Source organism: Trachemys scripta, chromosome 1 (genome assembly GCF_013100865.1).
Source record: "Trachemys scripta elegans isolate TJP31775 chromosome 1, CAS_Tse_1.0, whole genome shotgun sequence".
Lineage (NCBI taxonomy): Eukaryota > Metazoa > Chordata > Testudines > Emydidae > Trachemys > Trachemys scripta.
Window position 1 is genome coordinate 118560323 of NC_048298.1, and position 21626 is coordinate 118581948.

General features: G+C 41.8%; 1 protein-coding gene across 4 annotated transcripts in view; it reads right to left on the minus strand.

The window, feature by feature from the left end:
• The window catches only part of ITPR2 (inositol 1,4,5-trisphosphate receptor type 2), a 341154-nt gene that overhangs the window by 177433 nt on the left and 142095 nt on the right, over nucleotides 1–21626 (minus strand). For all 4 annotated transcript variants that reach the window (XM_034782924.1, XM_034782916.1, XM_034782942.1 and 1 more), the window contains exons 25-31: nucleotides 19186–19351; nucleotides 17134–17307; nucleotides 13754–13843; nucleotides 13510–13635; nucleotides 12142–12264; nucleotides 10125–10325; nucleotides 5895–6146 (exon numbers count right to left, since the gene is read on the minus strand). In XM_034782924.1, coding sequence (XP_034638815.1) covers nucleotides 5895–6146; nucleotides 10125–10325; nucleotides 12142–12264; nucleotides 13510–13635; nucleotides 13754–13843; nucleotides 17134–17307; nucleotides 19186–19351 — 1132 coding nt within the window. The remainder of the gene's footprint in view (nucleotides 1–5894; nucleotides 6147–10124; nucleotides 10326–12141; nucleotides 12265–13509; nucleotides 13636–13753; nucleotides 13844–17133; nucleotides 17308–19185; nucleotides 19352–21626) is intronic.

A 21626-nucleotide genomic window follows, 5' to 3' on the forward strand; every position in this document is an offset into this window, starting at 1 on the left:
TATCAGGTATGAAGTCTGTAGCAGAGCTAGGAATACAACTCAGAATTTCCTGCATCCTAGACTAGTGCTTTAAAATGAAGGGCAGAGTTGTTCCCTAGGAGAGTTCTGTGATGGGGCAGCTGCCCCTCACTGCTAGAAAAGGGGTTAAAGGTGACCAGACAGCAGGTGTGAAAAATCGGGCGGCGGGTGGGGGAAGGCGGGGGAATAGGCACCCATACAAGATAAAAACGCAAATATCAGGACTGTCCCTATAAAATCGGGATATCTAGTCACCCTACCTGTCATCCAGTCCCAGCATTTGGCAGTCAGAGGCTTCGGAACACCCAGAGCATGGGATTACATCCCTGATCATCTTGGCTAATAGCCATTGATGGACCTATCCTCCATAAACTTATCTAATTCCTTTTTGAACCAGTTTTACTTTTGGCCTCCACAACATTCTCTGGCAATGAGTTCCACAGGTTGACTGTGTTGTGTGAAGAAGTACTTCCTTTTGTTTGTTTTAAGCCTGCTATTCATTTCACTGAGTGACCCCTGGTTATTGTGTTACGTGAAGGGGTAAATAATACTTCCATATTCACTTTCTCCACACCATCATGATGTTATAGACCTGTACCATATCGCCCCTTAGTTGTCTCTTTTCCAAGCTGAATAGTCCCAGTCTCTTTAATTTCTCCTCATATTGAAGCTGTTCTATTAATCATTTTTGTTGCCAGTGTCTGTACCTTTTCCATTTCCAATATATCTTTTTTTAAATGGGGCAACCAGGACTGCATACAGTATTCAAGGTGTGGGCTCAACATGGATTTATATAGTGGCATTATGATATTTACTGTCTTATCTATCCTTTCCTAATGGTTCCTAACATTGTTAGCTTTTTTGGTTGCTGCGGTACATTGAGTGGATGTTTTCAGAGCACGATCCATAATGACTTCAAGATCTCTTTCTTGAGTGGCAACAGCTAATTTAGACCCCATTGTTTTGTATGTATAGTTGGGATTATGTTTTCCAGTGTGCATTACTTTGCATTTATCAGCATTGAATTTCATCTACCTCATAGCGCCCAATGTTGGGGGAAGCAATGGAGTGGCCAGACCACAGGGCATTTCAGCAATTCTGGGCTATGGAGAAGCCCATAAGCTTCTCCATAACCCATAAACTTCTCCATAGCCCGGGGGGAGGGATAGCTCAGTGGTTTGAGCATTGGCCTGCTAAACCCAGGGTTGTGAGTTCAATCCTTGAAGGGGCCACTTGGGGATCTGGGGCAAAATCAGTACTTGGTCCTGCTAGTTGAAGGCAGGAGGCGGGACTTGATGACCTTTCAAGGTCCCTTCCAGTTCTAGGAGATGGGATATCTCCATTAATTATTATTAAATTATTATTATTTATAACTAGGTAACACTGCTCTAAGTTAGGGCTGCTACTCACTCTAGCTTATACTGGTGTCTTGGCTGGTCCCTTAAACAGCCCAGAATCTGGGATGCACAAAAGTAACTTAAAGTCCTGCTGCACGCTCTATGCTATATCGTTTAGGGGAGGCAGTACTGAATATGGTCCCAGGTTCTATACCCAGCTTTGCTAGAAGTGTCCTTGTGCAACCTCGCAGCTACCTCAGCTGTAAAATGGAGGAATGATACCTGCCTGCCCCCCGAAGAGTTATGAAGCCTGGCTCAATATAAAAAAAAAAAAAAAAAAGAGTGTAAGGTACATATAATTATTCATACCAGTCAGGAGAAGAAATAAGACTAATTCAGTCTCCTCCTGGTCCATAGTACATCCCACCTAGGCCAAAGAAGAGAGTGGCAGCTGTAGCTGTTATTGCTGCATAATCCTGCCAACTGGAACTCTAGCGCTGTGCCTGGAACATGCTCCTGCACCTGGCACGTTAGGGAGATTTGTAGAGCTGGAGCATTCTCAATGCAGATGAAACGTTAGAGGTTTGCCACTAAAATCTCTACTGAGCATTAGCCATTTTCAGAGGCTTCCGACTGCCAAATCCGGGTGTATTTTCATGGCATATTTCTGATGACAGGATCATTGCTTGTTAAATTCAAACTCCTGATCCAAATTCTGGCGGCACCAGAGCACTTCAAAGAAACGGCTGGAAAAATGTAACATGGGCAAAACCCTCTATTTTCCCTTGGGCGTCTCAGCCGCTTCTGCGGAAACTACCAAAATAATTGCAGCTTGAGGTAGAGCACAAAGATGGAAAATGTCAATTCTTATGGCAAATTTGGCAAAGATACAAGGAACTGAAAATGGGAACTATTAATGGCAAAAGTGTTGGGCAGCCTTAACAATAGGTGTCTCTACCAGATCATCCTGTAACACTAAATGGGGATTCAAAATTTAGGCAGATTAATGCTCTAGGGTCTCTTGTATTTAGAGTCTTTGGAATGTGCAGAGAAGGAAACTTTGTAAGGCCATTTCACAGAAAGTTCAGTCTGCTATTTGCATACAGCCATGCCACCTTCCCTGCTTTCTCTTTTCAACTCTTTCAATTCCTCTAATGCTCACAATCTGCATGCAACATAGTAACAGGACTGCAGCCTTTGGAATTTAACAAAGTGGTTCACTGCTCACAATAACACATGATCTATGCTCGCCTTTCTGTACAACTCACTCAATATATTAAGTTATGATATAATGCCATTTATTTGCAAGGCATTTTGCAGAGAGAGTTTACGACAATCTCCCAAAAGCCTACAGTCTAAGCCAGGACAAATAGGACAAGGTAACAGACACCAGTTTAGACAAGGGAGGATGTGGGGATTATTAATAAAGAGAAGACAGGATGGACTGCTTATGTCTCAAGGGGGAGAGCTGAAGAAGAAAGGGTGATTGGCAGAGGAAGAGATGAAGAGCAATAAGGTGAGAAGACTGGGAAGAGTAATAGAACAAGAAAGGAAGTAGGTGGAAAGGACAGCAGAAATGTCTTTGGAGGCAAAATTACATACAACCTTGCAGGTGAGGAACAGAAGCACAAACGAGATGCAGAAAGACGGGAAGCCAATGCAGAATTTGAAGAAGAGTAAAGGGCAAATGATGTCAGCAGTAGCATTTTGGACTGACTGAAATGTGCCAGTTGATGTGCCGAACAGCCAAACAGGAGGTTACAGTGATAAAGAAAAGAGGACCTGAGAATGATGGGGGGGACAAAGAGAAAAGGGGTAGATTTAGGTGATGTTAAAAAGGAAGAAATTACAGGATCTCAAAAGAGGCTGGATTGGGACCAGGAGCAAGAGGATTCAGAGGAGAGTAAAGATTAGACAAAGGCTGCAGGCCTAAGAGACAGAACGAATAGTAGAATTGCAAAGAGAGGGAGAAGAAATGTGTTAGGAGGAAAGATAAGCCCAGTTTGGAGAGAAGGAATCTGAGATGGCAACTGGACAGCCGGCAGATGTGAAAGTTATCTTCAGGCATTTGAAGGCCTGGCGGGTCTCTAGGCACAGTGTAAACTTGCAGGTTTACAGAGGATGCCAGTTACAGGGGCGATGACCTTTGAGAAGTTTGGAATAAACCTCCTGTAAAAGTTGGCAAACCCCATGAACCTTTGGATGTTTTGGATGCTCCAGGATTTGGCCCAATCCTGAACTACAGATACTTTCTGAGGGTTCATCCACTGACAGGCAGAACCCCAAAAATTCCACACGAGTGCTGTAGCTTGCTCCTGCAAGGAACAATTTCCCATCTGCAGCTGTTGTACTTTGTCCCTCAATTTCTGGTTTTCTGCTTGGAGGGCAACAATCTACTCCTGTGGACTCTCAGGGCCCTGGAGCGATAGCAAGGCGAGAACCCCTGCAATGTCCATACTCAGTCCAGGGATTCAATGATAAGTCTCGGAGGAGACTGAGGTTGGTTCTGAGCAAGCTGTCAGGGCCCCTAACATGGGTGATCTGACCTAGTGGTCTGAGCCAGGAGTAATGTCCAGGTTGGGATAATGCCAAGGATCAAAGCCAGAGTGAGGAAGCAGGAACAAGGCTTGGGACTTGGTCTCAGAGGTCTGGGAAGCAACAGGCTTAGCATCTAGTTGCTCAGACAAGGGATGGGACAGGAAGAGGAAGCTTTATACCCAGCGGGGTCCAATCAACATTCTGCTGTTAGTCATCTGACGCTACTGAGTCAGCTTCTGGTGGTGGGGTATTAGCAGCAGTTCCCTCCTCAGCCTGTGCAGTGTGGTGGTGCAGCTCCCGCTCAGCAGCCCCGTGGGCTTGAGTTTGAGATCTACAGTGCCTGACAGAAAGGCTACTCGAAATGTAAGTCTGGACAGACAGGGCTAAGTTGGGGGACATCAACAGGGTGGTTGCCAAGAGGGAAGAGTAGGGGATGGAGTAAAGAACCATGAGGGACCATCAGAAGAGAAAGAGGGAAGGATAAGGAGCCATTAAAGGAAATGAAGAGACCATCAGCAAAGAGAGAAGAGGGAGAAGCAGAGGCATGGAAATCAAGTCCAGACAAAAAATGAGAGCGTGACCATGTTGAAGGTAACAGCCACGTTAAGGAGAATAAAGATAGAGAAATGGCCCTTTCATATATGCAGGAGGTGAATGAACACATATGTATTGTATAAAAAAACCCCTAGATTAAAAGAATGTTAATGCAGTAAATAAGGCCTAGAGCCACATACTAAATAATGATGATAAAACAAAATATGGAAGAGCTGCTCATTAAATGAGCACTGTACATCCTGTTCCCTGAATGAGACAGGGCAGGGGTCTTGTGGAAAAAATAGTATGTGATCATGTGAAAACTGTGTCATAATCCATAACACACAAGAGGGCCAAATTAAGGTTGCACAGGCAGCCTTAGTTCTGGCATTTTCTAGCTTTTGAATGCTTGGCTTTGTAATCTTAATGTTCTTTTAACATACACCTTTACCTCGATATAACGCTGTCCTCGGGAGCCAAAATATCTTACCGCGTTATAGGTGAAACCGCGTTATATTGAACTTGCTTTGGTCCACCGGAGTGCGCAACCCTGTCCCTCCCCCGGAGCACTGCTTTACCATGTTATATCCGAATTTGTGTTATATCAGGTCACGTTATATCGAGGTAGCGGTGTACTTTGGATGTAACACACATATAATACTTTTTTAAATCATTTTCGACAGTCCAAAGTAGGGATAATAGACAATAAATTTAATGCGGTAAACAGAAAAGCTGTTTTTTCCCCCTAAACTAATGGCAGCAATTTAAATAAATCTACATATTTTCAACCAAGAAAATATCTTATTGTGATAGGGATGACCACAAAGTATGATGTGCTTCTTTATTGTCAAATTACCTAATCCTGTAAAAAGATCAGAGATCCCCAGTCCCCAACTGATAACTCATGGGCCAATTGCTGTGCAAAGTCCCGCTGACTTTATCACCCAAAGCGTAGAGTCTGAGCCAGTTCCTGCTGAATTATGAAACACAGGTGCTGGAATAGAGGTGCTGCCGCACCCCCTGGCTTGAAGTGGTTTCTATTGTATACATGGTTTACAGTTTAGTTCACAGTAGTGTTGAACTATGCTTGGTAGTGTTTACAGGACTGAGCCTGTAGCTGCTATGAATAAAGACACTTGACACCCTGGATGAAATCCTGGCCCCACCAAGGCAAAACTCCCATTGACTTCAACAGGGACAGGACTTCACCTCATACCTCCCAACTCATGCAGTGGGGATATTTTAGCATGGCAAACTCAACCATCATCGTATTGTTTCATGTAACAGTTTAGTTCTGGAAAATATTCTGATTTACTCTCTCATTTGTGCAGCTTAACAAACAGCACAGGTGACCAGGTGAGACTGCTTTCTGGACAAATATTCAGCCTGTTTGTTTTTTAGAAGCTCTGCAAATGTTTTTCTATTTATAATAATTCTTCAGTTGCTGCATTGTCTCGTCAGGCTTACCTCTGGTATGCAGTCATCATGGGTTACCACTCTCACTATGTCATCCAGTGGCAGGAGTGAATTACACTTGATCTCTGTATATACATTCTTTCCTTCGGTACATGCTGCTAGCAGTTCCACAAGCGTGACGTGGTAGGCTAAGGGTCCACTCTCATCTGCTCGGTCTCGCTCTGAGCACATCATTTGTAGGAGGACTGGAAATGATGCTCTATCGTTGTAAAATATCAACACATCTTCACCTCCATTGATCAGCTGAAATGATAGTATGAAAGTCTGCCCAACTGTTCAAGTGTCCCACATTGTGTTCACTTTCAAATGATTCGTTTTGTCTCGCAATGTGCAAAATTTCTATTTGATTATATACAGAGCACTAGGAAAAATAGAATTTGGCTAACTGAGCATACATTATCTCAGTTGCATACATCTGGAATAACTCCATTGAAGTCAGTTCCTTCAGAATGAAATTCAACAGAGTTACTCCAGATTCTATGTCTATGTCTACATTTATTTAAGTATGTATACCACTCCCATCAGAGCACCTAAGCGTCACTTAAACTTTAATGTAACCTCAACACTGATGTGAGGTTGGGAAGTATTATCATCCCCATTTCATAGATGGGGAACTGAGGCGCAGATTAAATGGCATGCCAAAGCTCACACAACAAGTCGGTGGCAAATACAAGAACTGAATCCGGGTCTTCAATGTCTCAGGCCAGTGCCTTAAACACATAACTATCCTTCCCTTCTCTATGTACTAGAGACCATCTGTATCCTAGTATTGTTAATGTAAGGCCGGGGATTCCTTTTAAAAGGAAAAAAGAGGCTGTAGCTATAGATATCTGAGATGTGAGAAATAGGAGTAACTCATTCATCCTGGAAGGCTCAGACATGCCAGTTAGACACATCCCAGAGTCAGGGTACATGTGGTGCAGCAAAATCCTGGTGGATCTCAGGGAAAAGTTTTGTTCCAAGTAGACAGAGTTCTTCTCTGAGCTCTCCCAGTGCACTCAATATATCTGTTGCTACATCCCTTGGGGGCTTGCAGCTTACTCCCTTCTACTGTGCCAGTGCTATTTAGCCAGCTGGCATAGAGTGTATACATGGCCATAGCCCTGCATTTTCCCCATCCCCTTTGGGGCATAATGCACCCTTTGGGGAGATGGGGGGTGGGGGAGACAGGCAGATCTTATGCATCCCCAAGCGCAAGGGTGGCAACTGTACCTGGTAGAGCTGCCTGAAATTTTTCATTTGACATTTTTTGCACATGGCAGGGATGAAAAATAGGCTCTTTGGAAAGAGAAAACTTTAAAAAAAATAATAATAACTTGTCATTAAATTTTCCAGTTTTTCATCAAAACTTGAAAATTTCAAATTTTGAAGTTCAGAATTTTCTGAATTTTATTTTTTCCTCCTTTAACCATTGAATGCAACAGAATTAGTGTCATCTAGGGTTTTTTCCCCACCCATTTTTTTTCTCCCCACCCCCTTTTGCCACATCTTTAAGTTTTCCACAACTGAAAACGTTTTTAAAACTTCTTCAGTTTTGGAAAAATTAGAGTGAGAAAAGGAAAAATGATAAAGTTGGGGGGAAAGTAATAATCCAAACATCATTTATTTTATTGTTCTAAGTGACAAAAATGAAAAAGAAGGGAGAAATGGGGGGAATAAAAATTCAAAAATGTGAAATTTTGACCTTTTTTAAAAAAAAATAAAAAAAATAATCACAAAATAATTAAGAAATTGTTCCATATCAAATCCTGCAAGAGAGAAACAACTTTGAAATTTTTCATGGGAATATTTTTCCGTATGTCAACCAAGTCTAGTATCTGTCCCTTACATAAGCCATTTACAGATTCCTTGCATGCTGCCCCATTTAAGAGCTAGACAAAACCTGGCCCAGAGTCACTTGCTAAAATGTGCCTTGAATGCTGTATGTCCCCTACACTGTGTACAGAATGATCAGTTGCTGAAAAATGAGATTAATTTATTAAATGCATGAAGCAAGATGTTGGATAAGGCAATGGAATACAGAGCTACTTGTGTCGTGACCGTGAGGGAACTTTCAATGTGAAGACATGAACAACACACAGAAAAGAGAGGGTGCTGCATCAGCAAGTATAGTGCAAGTGGAACAAAATGATCATCATAAAAGTAATGGAAGCAGAAAAGTACCTTATTTTCCAAGTTACCCACCCAACTATTTCCCCTCCAGTTTAAAGGTGACCTGGAAAGGGAATCAAACATTGATCCAAGCATAAAATTATACATTTGAATGTCCTCGCTAAAGAAACTCTAAGAAGCCTCCAGCATAAGGTCAGACAAAATTCCCACTCACAGTTGTGACTGAGAAAATGCTGCAGCATTTTGTCCCATATGAGCAAGTCACAACTAAGCAGTCTAGGTAAATATCAACAAGGATGATCAGTTCTGGATTAGCTGTTGACATTCTGTAATGTACATCATTCTGGAACAAAGACATACTAGAAAGCTCTGTTGTTCCATTGATTGGGTCAAAGGGCCCCAAATAAGTCCTGTTTTCTTTTTTGTAATAATGTTTGTGCTGATATGGCAACCTGTCATCCAAGAACCTCAAAGCACTTCCCTAACAGTAGCCTCTCAGGAGTCTTTGAGCTAGGTAAGTATCATTACATCCAGTTTACAGATGAGGCGACTGAAGCATAGGAAGATAAGTCATTTGCCTAAAATCACAATGGCCATCTTTTTACCCCTCTCCTCAAAATGGTTCCTTTCTTGATAATTCCTGAAGGAATTGAGATCCAAATGTCAGAGCTAAGTTATTTTCATCATGCAATCATTCTGAAGAGGAAATATAGCAATATCTCTCATCACTAACAAAATATATTTAAATTGAAAAAAACAAAACAAAACAAAAAAAAACTGTGTATGATGAGAAGCTCAAACCCTATATGATACTGGAGTGTAGGAGGAAAGGAACTGTAAAGGCACTAATGCATAAGAATTGTTTGAATTACATAAATCAAAGGCTTGCAATTGATATTACATGTTAAAACTCTTCAGTCAAATTGAAAAAGTTGAAATAGAATTCATTAAAGGTTATCCATGTAGGATGAAGTTTTATTTTCTTAATTAGAAGTTTTTCTTCTTTATTGCTGTAAAGAGAATTTTCTGTATATCTCAACTCTACTTAGATCATGACTACAGCTCATCTCTGTTTTCTTCCTTAAGTTTCTTTTCCCAAGAGGGAAAAAAAATTGCAAAGGAATGAAAATAATACTTGGGCCCTGATCTTACCAACTCTTAAGCTCATATTTAATTTTACTCACATGAGTGGTCTCATTGAAGTTAATGAAGTTCACATAATTACAGTTAGATGCATGAATAAGTGTGTGAAGCATTGGGTGGATGGAGCCGGGCAAGCCCCCGCACCCTGACCCCGCTCCCAGGCAGAAGAGCCGGGCAGGCGGAGCGGGACAAGTCCCCGCGCCCTGACCCCATTCCCCAGCTGGAGTGTGGAGGGGCAGGGGGGACTGCAGGCGGAGGGGGTAGAGAGGGCCCCCACTTGCTCTGGCCCATGACCCCACAAAACCCTAGTCCGCCCCTATGTGTATCAAATCATGCTCCCACGAGAACTCAAATTGGTGTTTTCCAACTAACTTCAATGGCATAAAGATTTGGCCCTAAGAGAGCTGGTCTACACAGTGAAATTTACCAGTCCAAATTCTGAACTCCATTACTCTGGGTAAATCCACAGTAACTCCACTGACTTCAGCAGAGTTTCTCCAGAATTACACCAATGGAACTGAGATCAGAATCTGGCCTTTGGGATTGTAATGCGGTTCCACAAAATGATTATAACAAAGTTTGGATCAATCTATGTAAGCAAGAGCACGTTTTGTTAGAATATAGTGCCACAAAATGGTAAATTTTGCTGGGTAGATGGGATACAGCACAGGAGAATGAAGATCTGAGTATGGAGTTCAAATATTTCTCTGTTGCAAGTCCCAGAACTAGAGCTCTACATACCATCACAGTAGCTCTTGCATTTTACGGCTAGTACTTATACAGATGGCCTTTCTAAATTAGATTTAACTCAAAAATATGTATGCTAAAATATTCATTATTCGTGGTAACATTTAAAATTCTAAACATATAATGCCAGCATGTTTCACTGGCATTAACAGCAGAGGAAAGCAGCCTCAGAATATTAGTATGTGTGTTAAACAGATATAATATGAACAGTAAACATACCTCTGTCATTACCATATCCTGGCATTTCTTCACATATTTGCCATCTGCTTTTACAATTGTCTGCAGAAAACGCAGGTACTCCACGTGTCGGCCATGTGTCTCTATACAGTGTACGAAGTGCTGCACTACTCTCTCGCTAATTTCATTGCACAGATGGTAATTGTTCATAAAGGCGTGCCGCATGGTTTCAGCTTCAAGCAGCTAAACAGATTTAAATCAAACAGCTTCATCAGAATGGCAGAGCTAGTTTATATGATGGACTGAGAATGGATACTGGATGAGGGGATCAGAAGTCTCCAGGTCAGAGTAAAGGCACACTGAAAGGGCATCATGGCAGAATCCCCAACATGTGCCTGTTCAATGGGGAAACAGAAGCTTTAGGGACTGATTCTTATTTACCCTGGCGTTCCTTTAGGCTACTTTTCCAAAGTGCAAAAAGGCCTAAAATTGTCATAAACTAAATTCATACCTACTTTAAGGATCTATACGCTGCTAGAGCTCTGTAAAGGGACTTTAGGGTAACTGAGAATCAAGCTCTTGGTCTCCAGGACTCTCAGCTCAGCACCCTTTACCAGCAATAAATTCACACAGAAATAAAAAATAAATAATGGGCCATATTAATTCTAGAGGATGTACTTAGGCCATTATGGCCTGTCAAGATTCTGTACTTCTAATATGATTATATTATTTCTAACAAAAGTGGGGTTTTACTCAGCAGGCCTCTCAACCAGCAAGTTGAAAAGATCCTGGCTCTGCATGACAATGCATGACTCGCTAATAACAAATGAAACAAATCAAAAAATTTGGGGAGATAGATGGGAAGCGGAGACTGACTAAAAGGGGAGGGAAGTAAATTAATACCACACTTTTCACATCTTAGCCTATCCAAACAAGAGGTCAAGTTTTAGGTTAGTTGAAGAAGGAGGACACACGAGTAATATGTATTAGTTAATAAATAATGAATAAATCCAATTAATTATAATAATTTGTATTACCATAATGCCCAGGGCCCCAGTCATAGACCAGGGCACATTGTGCTAGGCACTGTACAAACACAAAATAAAAAAATAAAAAAATAAGACAGTCCCTGCCCCAAAAAGCTTATCATTGAAGTATAAAACAAGAGATTGATACAAACAGACAGGGGAGTACAAGGAAACAATGAGACAATACCAGTCACCATCATAGGTTGTGGTCTCAGCACTCTAGCCGTCTAACCCATGTCATCTTTTGTAGGCATCTTGGCAAAGGAGAGATTTGAGGAGGGGTTGGAAGGTGGAGAATGAAGTAGCTTTGTGGATGTTTACGGGAAGTACCTCCCATGGGAGAAAGCACAAAGGTGCTTGTTTGAAAATTTAACTAGCTGGGCAGTGGACGCTGACAGACATCCTGGGCTGATCGGAGGTTAGCATCGACTGCGCGATAGCGAATGAGAAACAATAGGTAGGGTGGGAATTGATTATGAAGAGACTTGAAAGTGAAGACAAAGTAATTTATGTATGATACCAAAGAGAAGGGAGATACAATGGAGGGATATAAAAACAGGGGTGATATGGTCAAAGTGACGGGCTAGGAAAATGATATTGGCAGCAGCAGCACTCTGAATGTAGGAGTAAAATACTGCGGGCTTGATTTGATCTCATTCACACTGCTTTACATCACAGTAGCTCCACTGATTTCACTGGAGTTACTCCTAATTTACAGAGGTGCAAGTGAGATCAGAATCAAGCCACGTGTGATATTCTGTCTTGACAATGAGACATCATGCTTGCAGATAACACTCAGTAAATTATAAATGTAATTTTGCTTTTCACTTTCAGAAATGGATCTCTTTAGAAGCAAGTACAAAGAATCATAATAAGAAAAAGGAAGAAAGTAGGAAAGGGAAAGAGAATTAATGGAGAAGAAACAAAAGAAACAAAGTATGTATTTATGTATTTATTTATTTGGCATTACATGTCAGTGAATCAAAATCAGCTTAATCTATTTTAAACAATAAATCATGTGAAATACTTACACCAGGAGTTAAGAACAAATTGAGGTTTTTGTGGAGGAGAACTTGATTCTGAGGATTTCCTCGACAGAAATTCTGAAGGAAAGTGTGGGCTAGATTCATAACTTCATTCATCTTTTCATCAGTCTACAGGTAAAAACATCAAACATCAAAAGGGGAAAAAAATAAAACATATTTGCTAAACCTCCACAACACAATCTGATCAGTAATGTACCAATTCTCCTCCAATTTCCTGTGCCTTCCAAAGATGGCAACTCTCCCTCTAGCAAGAATGGCTGAAGCCATGTTCTTCAGAGTGGCATGACATGCTGTAATTCCCAGTCCTCCTGTCTGCCCTTTTTTTGTTTGTGACTTGGTTTTATTTTGGCTCTACCACTAGATAATATAATATAATAGAGTACATCAAAAATAATAAAGCTAAGGACAAGATTTTCTAACGAGTACCTAAATTTAGGCTCTTAATTCCATATTTAGGCTCCTATCAAGTGCCTGATTTTCAAAAGTACTGTGCATCCCATAGCTCCCACTGACTTTTAAAAATCAGACCAATTAGGTGCTTAAATATACATTTGGGTGACTAGATTTAGGCACCTATTTTCTACACTTAGAATAACACGTTAACGAGCATGTGGTGAGCCATTCTATGAACAAGTGTTACAGCTACTATCCTACTGAAGAGAACTGAACCCAGTGTCAAAGTCTGAACAGCAGATCAAATTTAGGATAATGTAAATGGAGATCACAAATGTATTCATGACTTTTTTTAGTGCTTACTACAGATGGATGCACCTAGTTTTCCAAACAAGGGCTCCTGAAAAGGACATCGAGATCCTTCATTTTGGTGGTCAGATCAGTAAACTGGGGCCAAATCATGCTATCCTTTCTGAGGCAAAACTTTGGAGTTTAGCAAGAGCAGGGACTTCATAAGGATTAAACGGTTTGGTCCTGAGACATATAAATGCCCATGTTATGTATGTACAGTGCCAATCTGAGCACCCAAACCTGTGTATCCTGCTGTGGGGTTTCATTTAGTCAATGCCTGTCCCTTCTCCCCCAAAGTGACTGCTGTAATACAGGATCACTTATTCAGAAAGTGTGAGAAGACAACACCTTTATTTGGAGTACCTGGGGTGATGAATATTTATGTTTTCAATTACATCCTCAGTATTTCGGCACCCATACTTAAAAATTCAGCTCGGCTTCCTTATTCTCAAAGTAGAGAATTAGGATATCATGATTTTGAGTCTGCTCCAAAGCCCACTAAAGTCAATGGGAATCTTTCCAGTGATTTCAAAAGGCTTTGGAACAGTTCTTTTAGGACTGTCCGATCAGTGACTTCCTATACTTACTAGAAGTATATATTCATCTAACCTTTTCATAGGGTATCTGCAGGAGGTCCAGCACCACTGAGTGAGCTCCCATATTTTTCAGCAATCGCTGCTGCTGATTCCGACATTTTTTATTCTGGACACAGAGTTTGCTGAGTCTAATCAAAATCTGGGGGAAGAAAAAAAAAAAAAACTCAAAGCCCCCCCACAAAACTCAAATGTAAAGGATATAATGTGCCATAAAAACAAATATGAATCTACAGCACCTCATTTGTAGGTATACAAACCTCCTTAACAATGTTGTAATTATTACTCTTATTGCTGTCAATCTGAGGTTTTTTGGTCCCATCCTGTACTGGGCTTAAAATATTCGGTTCCTATAATTTAAACACAACCACAAATGGTTTTTAGTGCAGTTGACTGAATATCAGCGAACTATTTTTAACAACAATAAATAAAGAAGAGGAGCAACGAGAACAGGTAAGAGCAAAGTGGAAGTATAGAGTAGAGGAACGATGGTCCAAAGACTAGGGTGCAAGCCTGGGACTCGGGAGATCTGGGTTTAATTCCTTCCTCTGCCACAAATGTCCTGTGTGATCTTTGGACAATTTACTTTGTCTCATTTCCTCATAATAATAGCACTTCCCTACCTCATAGGGGAGTTATGAGGTTAAACGTACTAAAGGTTGTAAAGTGCTTAAATGAGATAACAATGGGAGCCATGAGTACCTTAGATAGATAGTATTTGGTCCAACCCTATTTCTAATGCGCCTGGAAAGATTACAGACTGAAGTTAAGTGAGTGTAACACAGCAGATCTGGAGAATAAGATGAAGACAACCTTTGTAGTTGAGATAAATAGATTTTTTTTTCAAAAGCATGAAGAATTTAAGGTGCCTGGAGGTTGATAATCGGGCGCCAGCCTGCCACCACGAGGACTGAAGATGTTCCTCCAGTAGAGATGACGCTTCAACACTCATCTCTGGGTGATGTGGAAATGGATTTAAAAGCGGAAAACGTGACCCTCCTGTTGAGCTGGAGGTTTACTTGGGATAACATTGCTAATAAGCCTAAACTGGGGACACCGATTCCTCAAAAGTCCCATCTGTGTGTGATTAGAAGGGGAAGCCATAAATTTAAGGCTTACAGTCGATAAGCAGTTGCCATCAGCCACTGCTCTCTCCACCCACATTCCAATAAAGAGAGCGGATACTGAAGCAAGTATTCCTGCTGGGTGAATTGGCAGTGATGCTCTGTGCCACCTGTTCTGTTCAGTGTTTCTATTCTGGCAGCACAGCGGTCTGAAAGATTGGGCCATGATGTTGAGGGCACTGAATCTGGAAGAAAACAGGTGGTGGAGGTCTCACGACTCCTCCTCAGTATCACTATTAGGACGAAAACTACTGTAAATCACATTGAAGAGAATGAAGCAGATAGGATTCTGAGTTTCCCTCTGTCCTCAAACTTTCTAATGTTTTAGTGAATGGTTACATTAAAAAAAAAACCCCACAAACTAATTTGAAACCTCTTTCTGAATTTTCTTTACCTGGCTGCTACAGTTAGGAGTTCAATAAATTCAATCTGGTCTTAATTTCTAGAGGAGCAAGGAGCAGTTATGCTGCTCGGCCATTCAGGACAGTTCCTAACAATGTCAACACTGTTATTTGTCATGTTTGTGTTGATCTTTGCAACAACAACAGACTATTATTTGTTTAGGGTTTGTTAGTATGCATGTTGCCTCCTTACTAGCTGTTTGGGATTGATGTTGTGGAAGATATTTTAGGTTCTTTGCTATAATTTAACCACTGTCCTTTGCCCTGGGACTGTTAGTTAACCAAGATTAATTTACCTGTTACGTTTATCAGCATTTTTCCTCAGTCAAAGTAGTTTTATAATCCGTGAGAACTATACGTCTTATCTGGAAGTGCTGATCAGCATTAAACTAAATCCATCCTCTCTCTTAACAAAATAAAAACTGTTTATTGAACCTGTAAGAGTATTCCAGGGATGTAGTTATCAAGAGATAATCACACCACTGGGACATCAGAGGCATTTGGTTGCATATCTTGCCTCATTATGCCCTGTGATAGACGTTCTCTGTCATGCTTTCCCATAGGGAGCAAAGAAGTCACTGAGCCTGTACTAATCTATGTTCTATTCTGAATAGCTGTGTTGTTAGAGAGTGGGAATTTCTAAAGATGGCTCCTTGCTTTCTTTGTAAAATTCACAGGCAATTACTACTGTATCATCAGTTATAGGATCCTATCCTACAGCCCTGAGCCAGGGCCAGATTCTGCCACTCTTGCACTGACTTATACTTTGCTACTGAAATAGGCTCATTAATTTCCATGGGACTACGGATGACATGTTACCGTTCCATACAAGTAAGGGTGGCACAGTTCAGCCCTCAATGAGCAGTGCTTACTCACTACATGAGTAAAGCTTGTAGCATTGGGCCCATAACCCTAAAATATACATAATGCTTGAAATTAAATGTTCCCCAAAACATACTCAGGACAACTATCAAACCTATCAGAAGCCAGAGCAGGGGCAGAGTGGGGGAACTCTGAGGTGCCTAAAGATTTCTCTATACATGGAGTTATAATTATTTCTACATAACTACTCCTGAAAAACTATGTATGGGCACACTGATTCCAGAATAAGAGCATCCACATATGGAGTTAAGAAATAGCTATTGAACTTTTAAATTCACATGCTACCTTAATCCAAATTAACCTACAAGTGTAGACAAAACTTAAATGTTGTCTCTTCCATTCAAGTGACAAGGGTGGCCAAGTGTCCTGCACTGAATTTCAGGCTTGGCATACACTATAAAGTTCCACTGACATAGCCGTGTTTGAGAGCAGTGTGAAAAACTCACACCCCAAGGTGAAAGGCTGGGACAGCAGAACACCTAGTGTAGACACATCTGAGCTGAAAGAAGAGTGCTTTTGTACAGTTAGCTAAAGTAGTTTGGGAAGCTGATCTTATTAAGTAAACAGAAGAACTCCTGTCAGCGTACATAGTATCTACAGTAGGGAGCTATGCCAGCATAGGCTCTATTTCATAGAGATTATTATTTCCCCCTCACACCCCTTATAATTTTCCCTGTGTGATTTGTGGTTATGGCATCATTGTTGGGCCTCACCCTGCATTGCCTGGCAGTTGGTTCCATCATCTTGTTCTGAAGATATTTTCTATAATCCCCTGTATCTAAGGTAACTACATGAGAATCGAGATCTGGATAGAAGTGTAGCACCACCCATCATGACTGAATAACGGTCCTTTACCTCCTTGTCCTTTCTCACATCAATGCTCACTTTGGGGTTGGCCAAAGTTTTGGGGAAGTCTATTATTTCCCTCCTCTTCAAGCCTGCAATAAAGTCACTGAAATAATGAAAGTGTGACCTCTGGATCACCAGCACGGCAGCAGTGATGTCAAACAGATCTGTGGCACTCCCGCTGGACCAAACTGAAGGAGACTCCCTCTGAGATAATATAGCTCTTATTAAAGCACCTTTGGTTTTGTCTTTTTCCCCTCTTTAATACTAAAGCTTGCCCAGCATTTTGGATATCACCTGCTTGCTAGCAGCACCATTTTGAATTTCTAGTTTAATAATATGTTAACTATATAGGAACACAGGTGGCCTAGGGCTTTAGAAACACACCTCCATCGGTTCTTCACCCCCTTTCGCCTGACTGTCACCTAGCTCCCCACTCTCGTAGCTGCTGCTCTTTTCGACCCACAGTTCAGATTTTTCTACAGTCAGTCGGAGCTGGTCAAGATCAGCTTTGATTTGCTTGTAGTTGTCCACATCCTGATTAGACACCAGTAACTGGACCTGGAAACACAGTAATCCACAGTTATATTACAGCAGAGCCAGCTGCAGCCTCTACAGTCAAGTTTGTTTAATAGTTTTCATTTTAATGCCCTGGTTTCACTCCCTCGTGACCTTATGAAATTATCAGCATCTTTTGAACTGAAATTTTCCATCCTTAGTCTCTTTGGCCGCAGATGAGCAAAGCCCTAAATCACATACTTAAGTCAAACTGAAGTTATTGCCACTGAAGACTGTTTTGCCCAAAGCAAAATGGTTACAATGTTTAAAACATTCTGCTTCCTTTATCATCATGCTGCAAAATGTTTGCAATGTAAACAACTGTCTATAAACCCCTGAGATCTATGGCAGAGCTAACGGCGACACCAGGATTATGCTCCTTCTGGTATTAAAAGAATATAGTAAGAAGCAGTTTATCCCATGTAAATAATATTTCATGGAAAGACAAGATTGACATTACAAGAAATCAAGAGATCCAAACGTGAACTGTAGAGATAGTCAACATTTTCCAGATATTGAAATTTCAGTATAAATTTCATCAACATTTTGACTAAAAATGGAAAAACAAAATGTGTGACACCTAATTTTCATTACCACCTATAGGAAACCACACCTAAGTCTCTTTCAGCACTGATGCTTGACAGGGCTCACATCATTTACCCCCCGTTATGACAGCTTGCATTTTTCAAGATGAATCTGTTTTTTCATTTCCTGCCCATATATCTAATCTTTCTTTCTGCTCATTGGTGTTCATAAGTCCTCCGATTTAGTATCGTCTTTAAAGTTCCTTATTAGGCTAGTTGCTCCCTCTCCTAAATTATTAATGAGGAGATTAAACAAAATTTGACCTAACAATGATCCCTGTATAACCCAATAACCGCCATTAAGAAATCGAACTGATGTAAAAGAAAATGCAACATCAAGTTAATATGGTCATATGGCAGATAAGAACATGGATAATATATTTTTTAAATGGCTGTTCGCAGACAAATATTCACTATTTTATAATATAATCTTGAAGTTCTCATAGGCTGCTTGCTTAACAGCATACAGCCTTGTTATCCTACTGAATTGATGAGTGCTGCTCGTCCACACATATTCACATTCCACTTCCTCCACAGCCTTTTTTGTTTATTTGCCAATTAGACTTTTCCTTTCTTTTACAAAAAACATATTAGGTACGCAACTCTTACTTAACTGGGAATAGCAGCTATTTATGCACCTAATCAGCATGGTCCCACTTTAATATCCTGGCGGGAGGCCAGTATGCAACTCCGCAAAAGTATTACAACAAAGTCTTTCCAGCTATTTATCATTTGCCTGGTTTTATGACAAGAAAAACCTCCACCTTTTACATAATGAGGTGGCAACATGCTAGTGAACTCCTGAAATAAGCATCAAATGACCTAAAAAAATAAGTACGTTATCAGTCACCATAACCAAGAGAGTCCTCTATTATCCAACCCCATTACATCAGGTTTCTTAATACTAATCTATTAACATGTTAAATATTTATACAGAAATGGGGGTGTAATCTAGTAGCCAGAACAACAACTGAGTATTCTGCCTGGTTCTGTTATTCACTTGCTGTTCTGTGTGACCTTGGGCAAGTCACTCAGGCCTACACTGTCAACAGCAGTTCCAATTCCAGGGGTCTCTGTTTTTGGGTGTCTGACTTGAGACACCTAGAGCTTGGCTCACTGAGGTGCAGCTGTGTATGTGCAGCTCCCATGGAGCAAGGGGGCTGAATTTGGACTTTCAATTTATAAGGAAGGGACATTCTAATACTGTAACTGGCAGTTTAAGTGAGACTACTAGACTTTGAGACGACTTTCTTTTTCCTCACACAGTAGATTTCATGGAACACCATTGGACCTGTACCTGTTTAAATGCTTGCAAAACTTCTGCTCTTTGGCTGAAATGCTTAAATAGCAGCTGTAGGGCCCCTGACAGCAAAGGAGGGTAGTCATGCATGATAAGGTGAATGAGGACTCGTAGAAATGTTCTGCCCCCCTCGTCATCAAGTTGCACTGGATTTTTTTCTTTTCTGCAAAAGCCCAAATAAGTTAAAACCTGTGGTGTAACACACACACACACACACACACACACACACACACACACACACACTTCAATGGCACTCTTAAAATCAAACAGGACAAACTGTGAGATGTAAATTAAAAACCCATTTTAGTTCATTTTATGGGAGTTTCAATGTCAGGGTTATTTTCTTTATGGCAATCTGATGCTTGTAACAGAATGGCCAGTACTGGCTGCAGGTAAATACGTATGAAATGCAACAAACACTGTGATTAAGTTCCATTTTGCAAACACATCAGTTTACCTCTGGGTGACCAATTCATCGCTGGTACAAGCCCACCGAAGTCAATGGAGTTGCACCAGAGATGAATTTGGCCCTGTCCTTTTTATTCCTTCCCCTATCCGCTGCTGCTAAAATTTAATGTAGGAAAAATGAACTTTAAAAAACCAGTAAAAATTGCCAAAGGCATCATATTTCTGGATCGTATTTATAATCTGGAAGGACAGCAAGCAGATTTACACTTAGCATATCAAAGCAGAAATAATGTTTCCAAGAAGCCATTCACACTCAGTGTTCAATTGAAAGATACAGGTGCCAAGAGCCACACCAGAACTGTGTGTTGTTTTTCATTATGGGAGTTCAGGGACAGGACTGAAGACATTCCTCTTGTTGGCAAAGACTAAGAACACACAGGGGACATACTCAGTGAGGAAAGTTAAGAACACCCATCTCAGACATCTTTCCCCCTTCTCCTGAGCTCTGGGAAAATCTTTAGAGTCTAGAGGCTTGTCTACACAGGAAATGTTTCCAGTTATACTAAGGCTAGGTCTACACTGGGGGGAGGGGAGGGGAAATCGATTTAAGATACGCAAATTCAGCTACGCGGATAGTGTAGCTGAATTCGACGTATCCAAGCGGACTTACCCCGCTGTGAGGACAGCAGCAAATCGACCACCGCGACTCCCCCGTCGACGGCGCTTACTCCTACCTGCGCTGGTGGAGTACATGCGTCGATTCGGGGATCGATTATCACGTCCCGACGAGACGCGATAAATCGATCCCTGAGAGATCGATTTCTACCCGCCGATCCGAGCAGGTAGCGAAGACATGCCCTCATACAAGTGTACCAACAGAGTTAAACTGATATAGTTATACCAGCATAACTCCCCTATGTGGACATTCTTATTCCAGAATAAAAGTGGGGTTTTTGGCTTAGCTTAAACCACTTCCAAAGTGACAAAACTAAACCAGAAAACACTTTTTTACTGGAATGAGAGTATCCACACAGAGAGTTATACCGGTATAACTATAGTGCTTTAAATCCACGCCTTCCTTTATACCAGTTTAATTTTCCCATGCAGACAAGCCCCAACAGAGATGGGAACCAGCCAAAAACCTGAATCCAAACCCTCCTGAACTTTGGGGGTAGAGTGTCCAATCCAGATCCCACAACTGACCAAACCAGATCCATACACACTTGAATTTTAGGGTGTTTGGAACCCAGATCTGAACTTCATGGCCCTAGCCCATGTCTAACATCTATGCTGCAGTGGTAGCTATTACTCCCACCACCTCCTCTCTATGAGATCATGTTATATGACAACAGGAACTAGTAAAAGGAGAGGAAGGGAGAGGAAGATACACAAAAAATAAACAGAAATCGTCAATTATAGGGTTACCATTCGTCTGGATTCCCCCCGGACATGTCTGGCTTTTTGAGCTAAAAATAGCATCCGGGGGGGGGGGGGGGGAGGGATTTGTAAATGTCCAGACTTCCCCCCCCATGCAGAGCGCGCGTGGCTAACAGGGCAGCCGGCCGGATGGTGTCACTTACATGGGGCTCCGACAGCCAGAGAGAGCCCCTTCGCCGCTTCCCCTGCAGCAGAGATCACTCCCTCCCTCCCTGCATTCGCAGATCGCCTCCAGCAGTCTGGAGCTCCTCCCCCGCTCCTCCTCCCGTGCTATCCAGCGTGCCAGGACGAGTGTCAGGGTAAGAGGGTCAGGGGGTCGGAGAAGGGGCAGGGAGGTTCTGGAGGGGGCAGTCAAGAGACGGGGGGGATTGGGAGTTTGGGGGGGGGCTTTATGGGGGAGTGGATAAGGTTTTGGGCAGTCAGGGTACAGGTAGGGGGTGGGGTTCTGGAGGGCAGTTAGGAGCAGGGGTCCCAGGAGGGGGCAATCAGGGGACAAGGAGCGGGGGGGGGGTTGGGAGTTCTGGGGGTGGGGCTGTCAGGGGGCAGGGGTGGGGAGAGGGATCGGAGCAGTCGGGGGACAGGGAGCAGAGGGG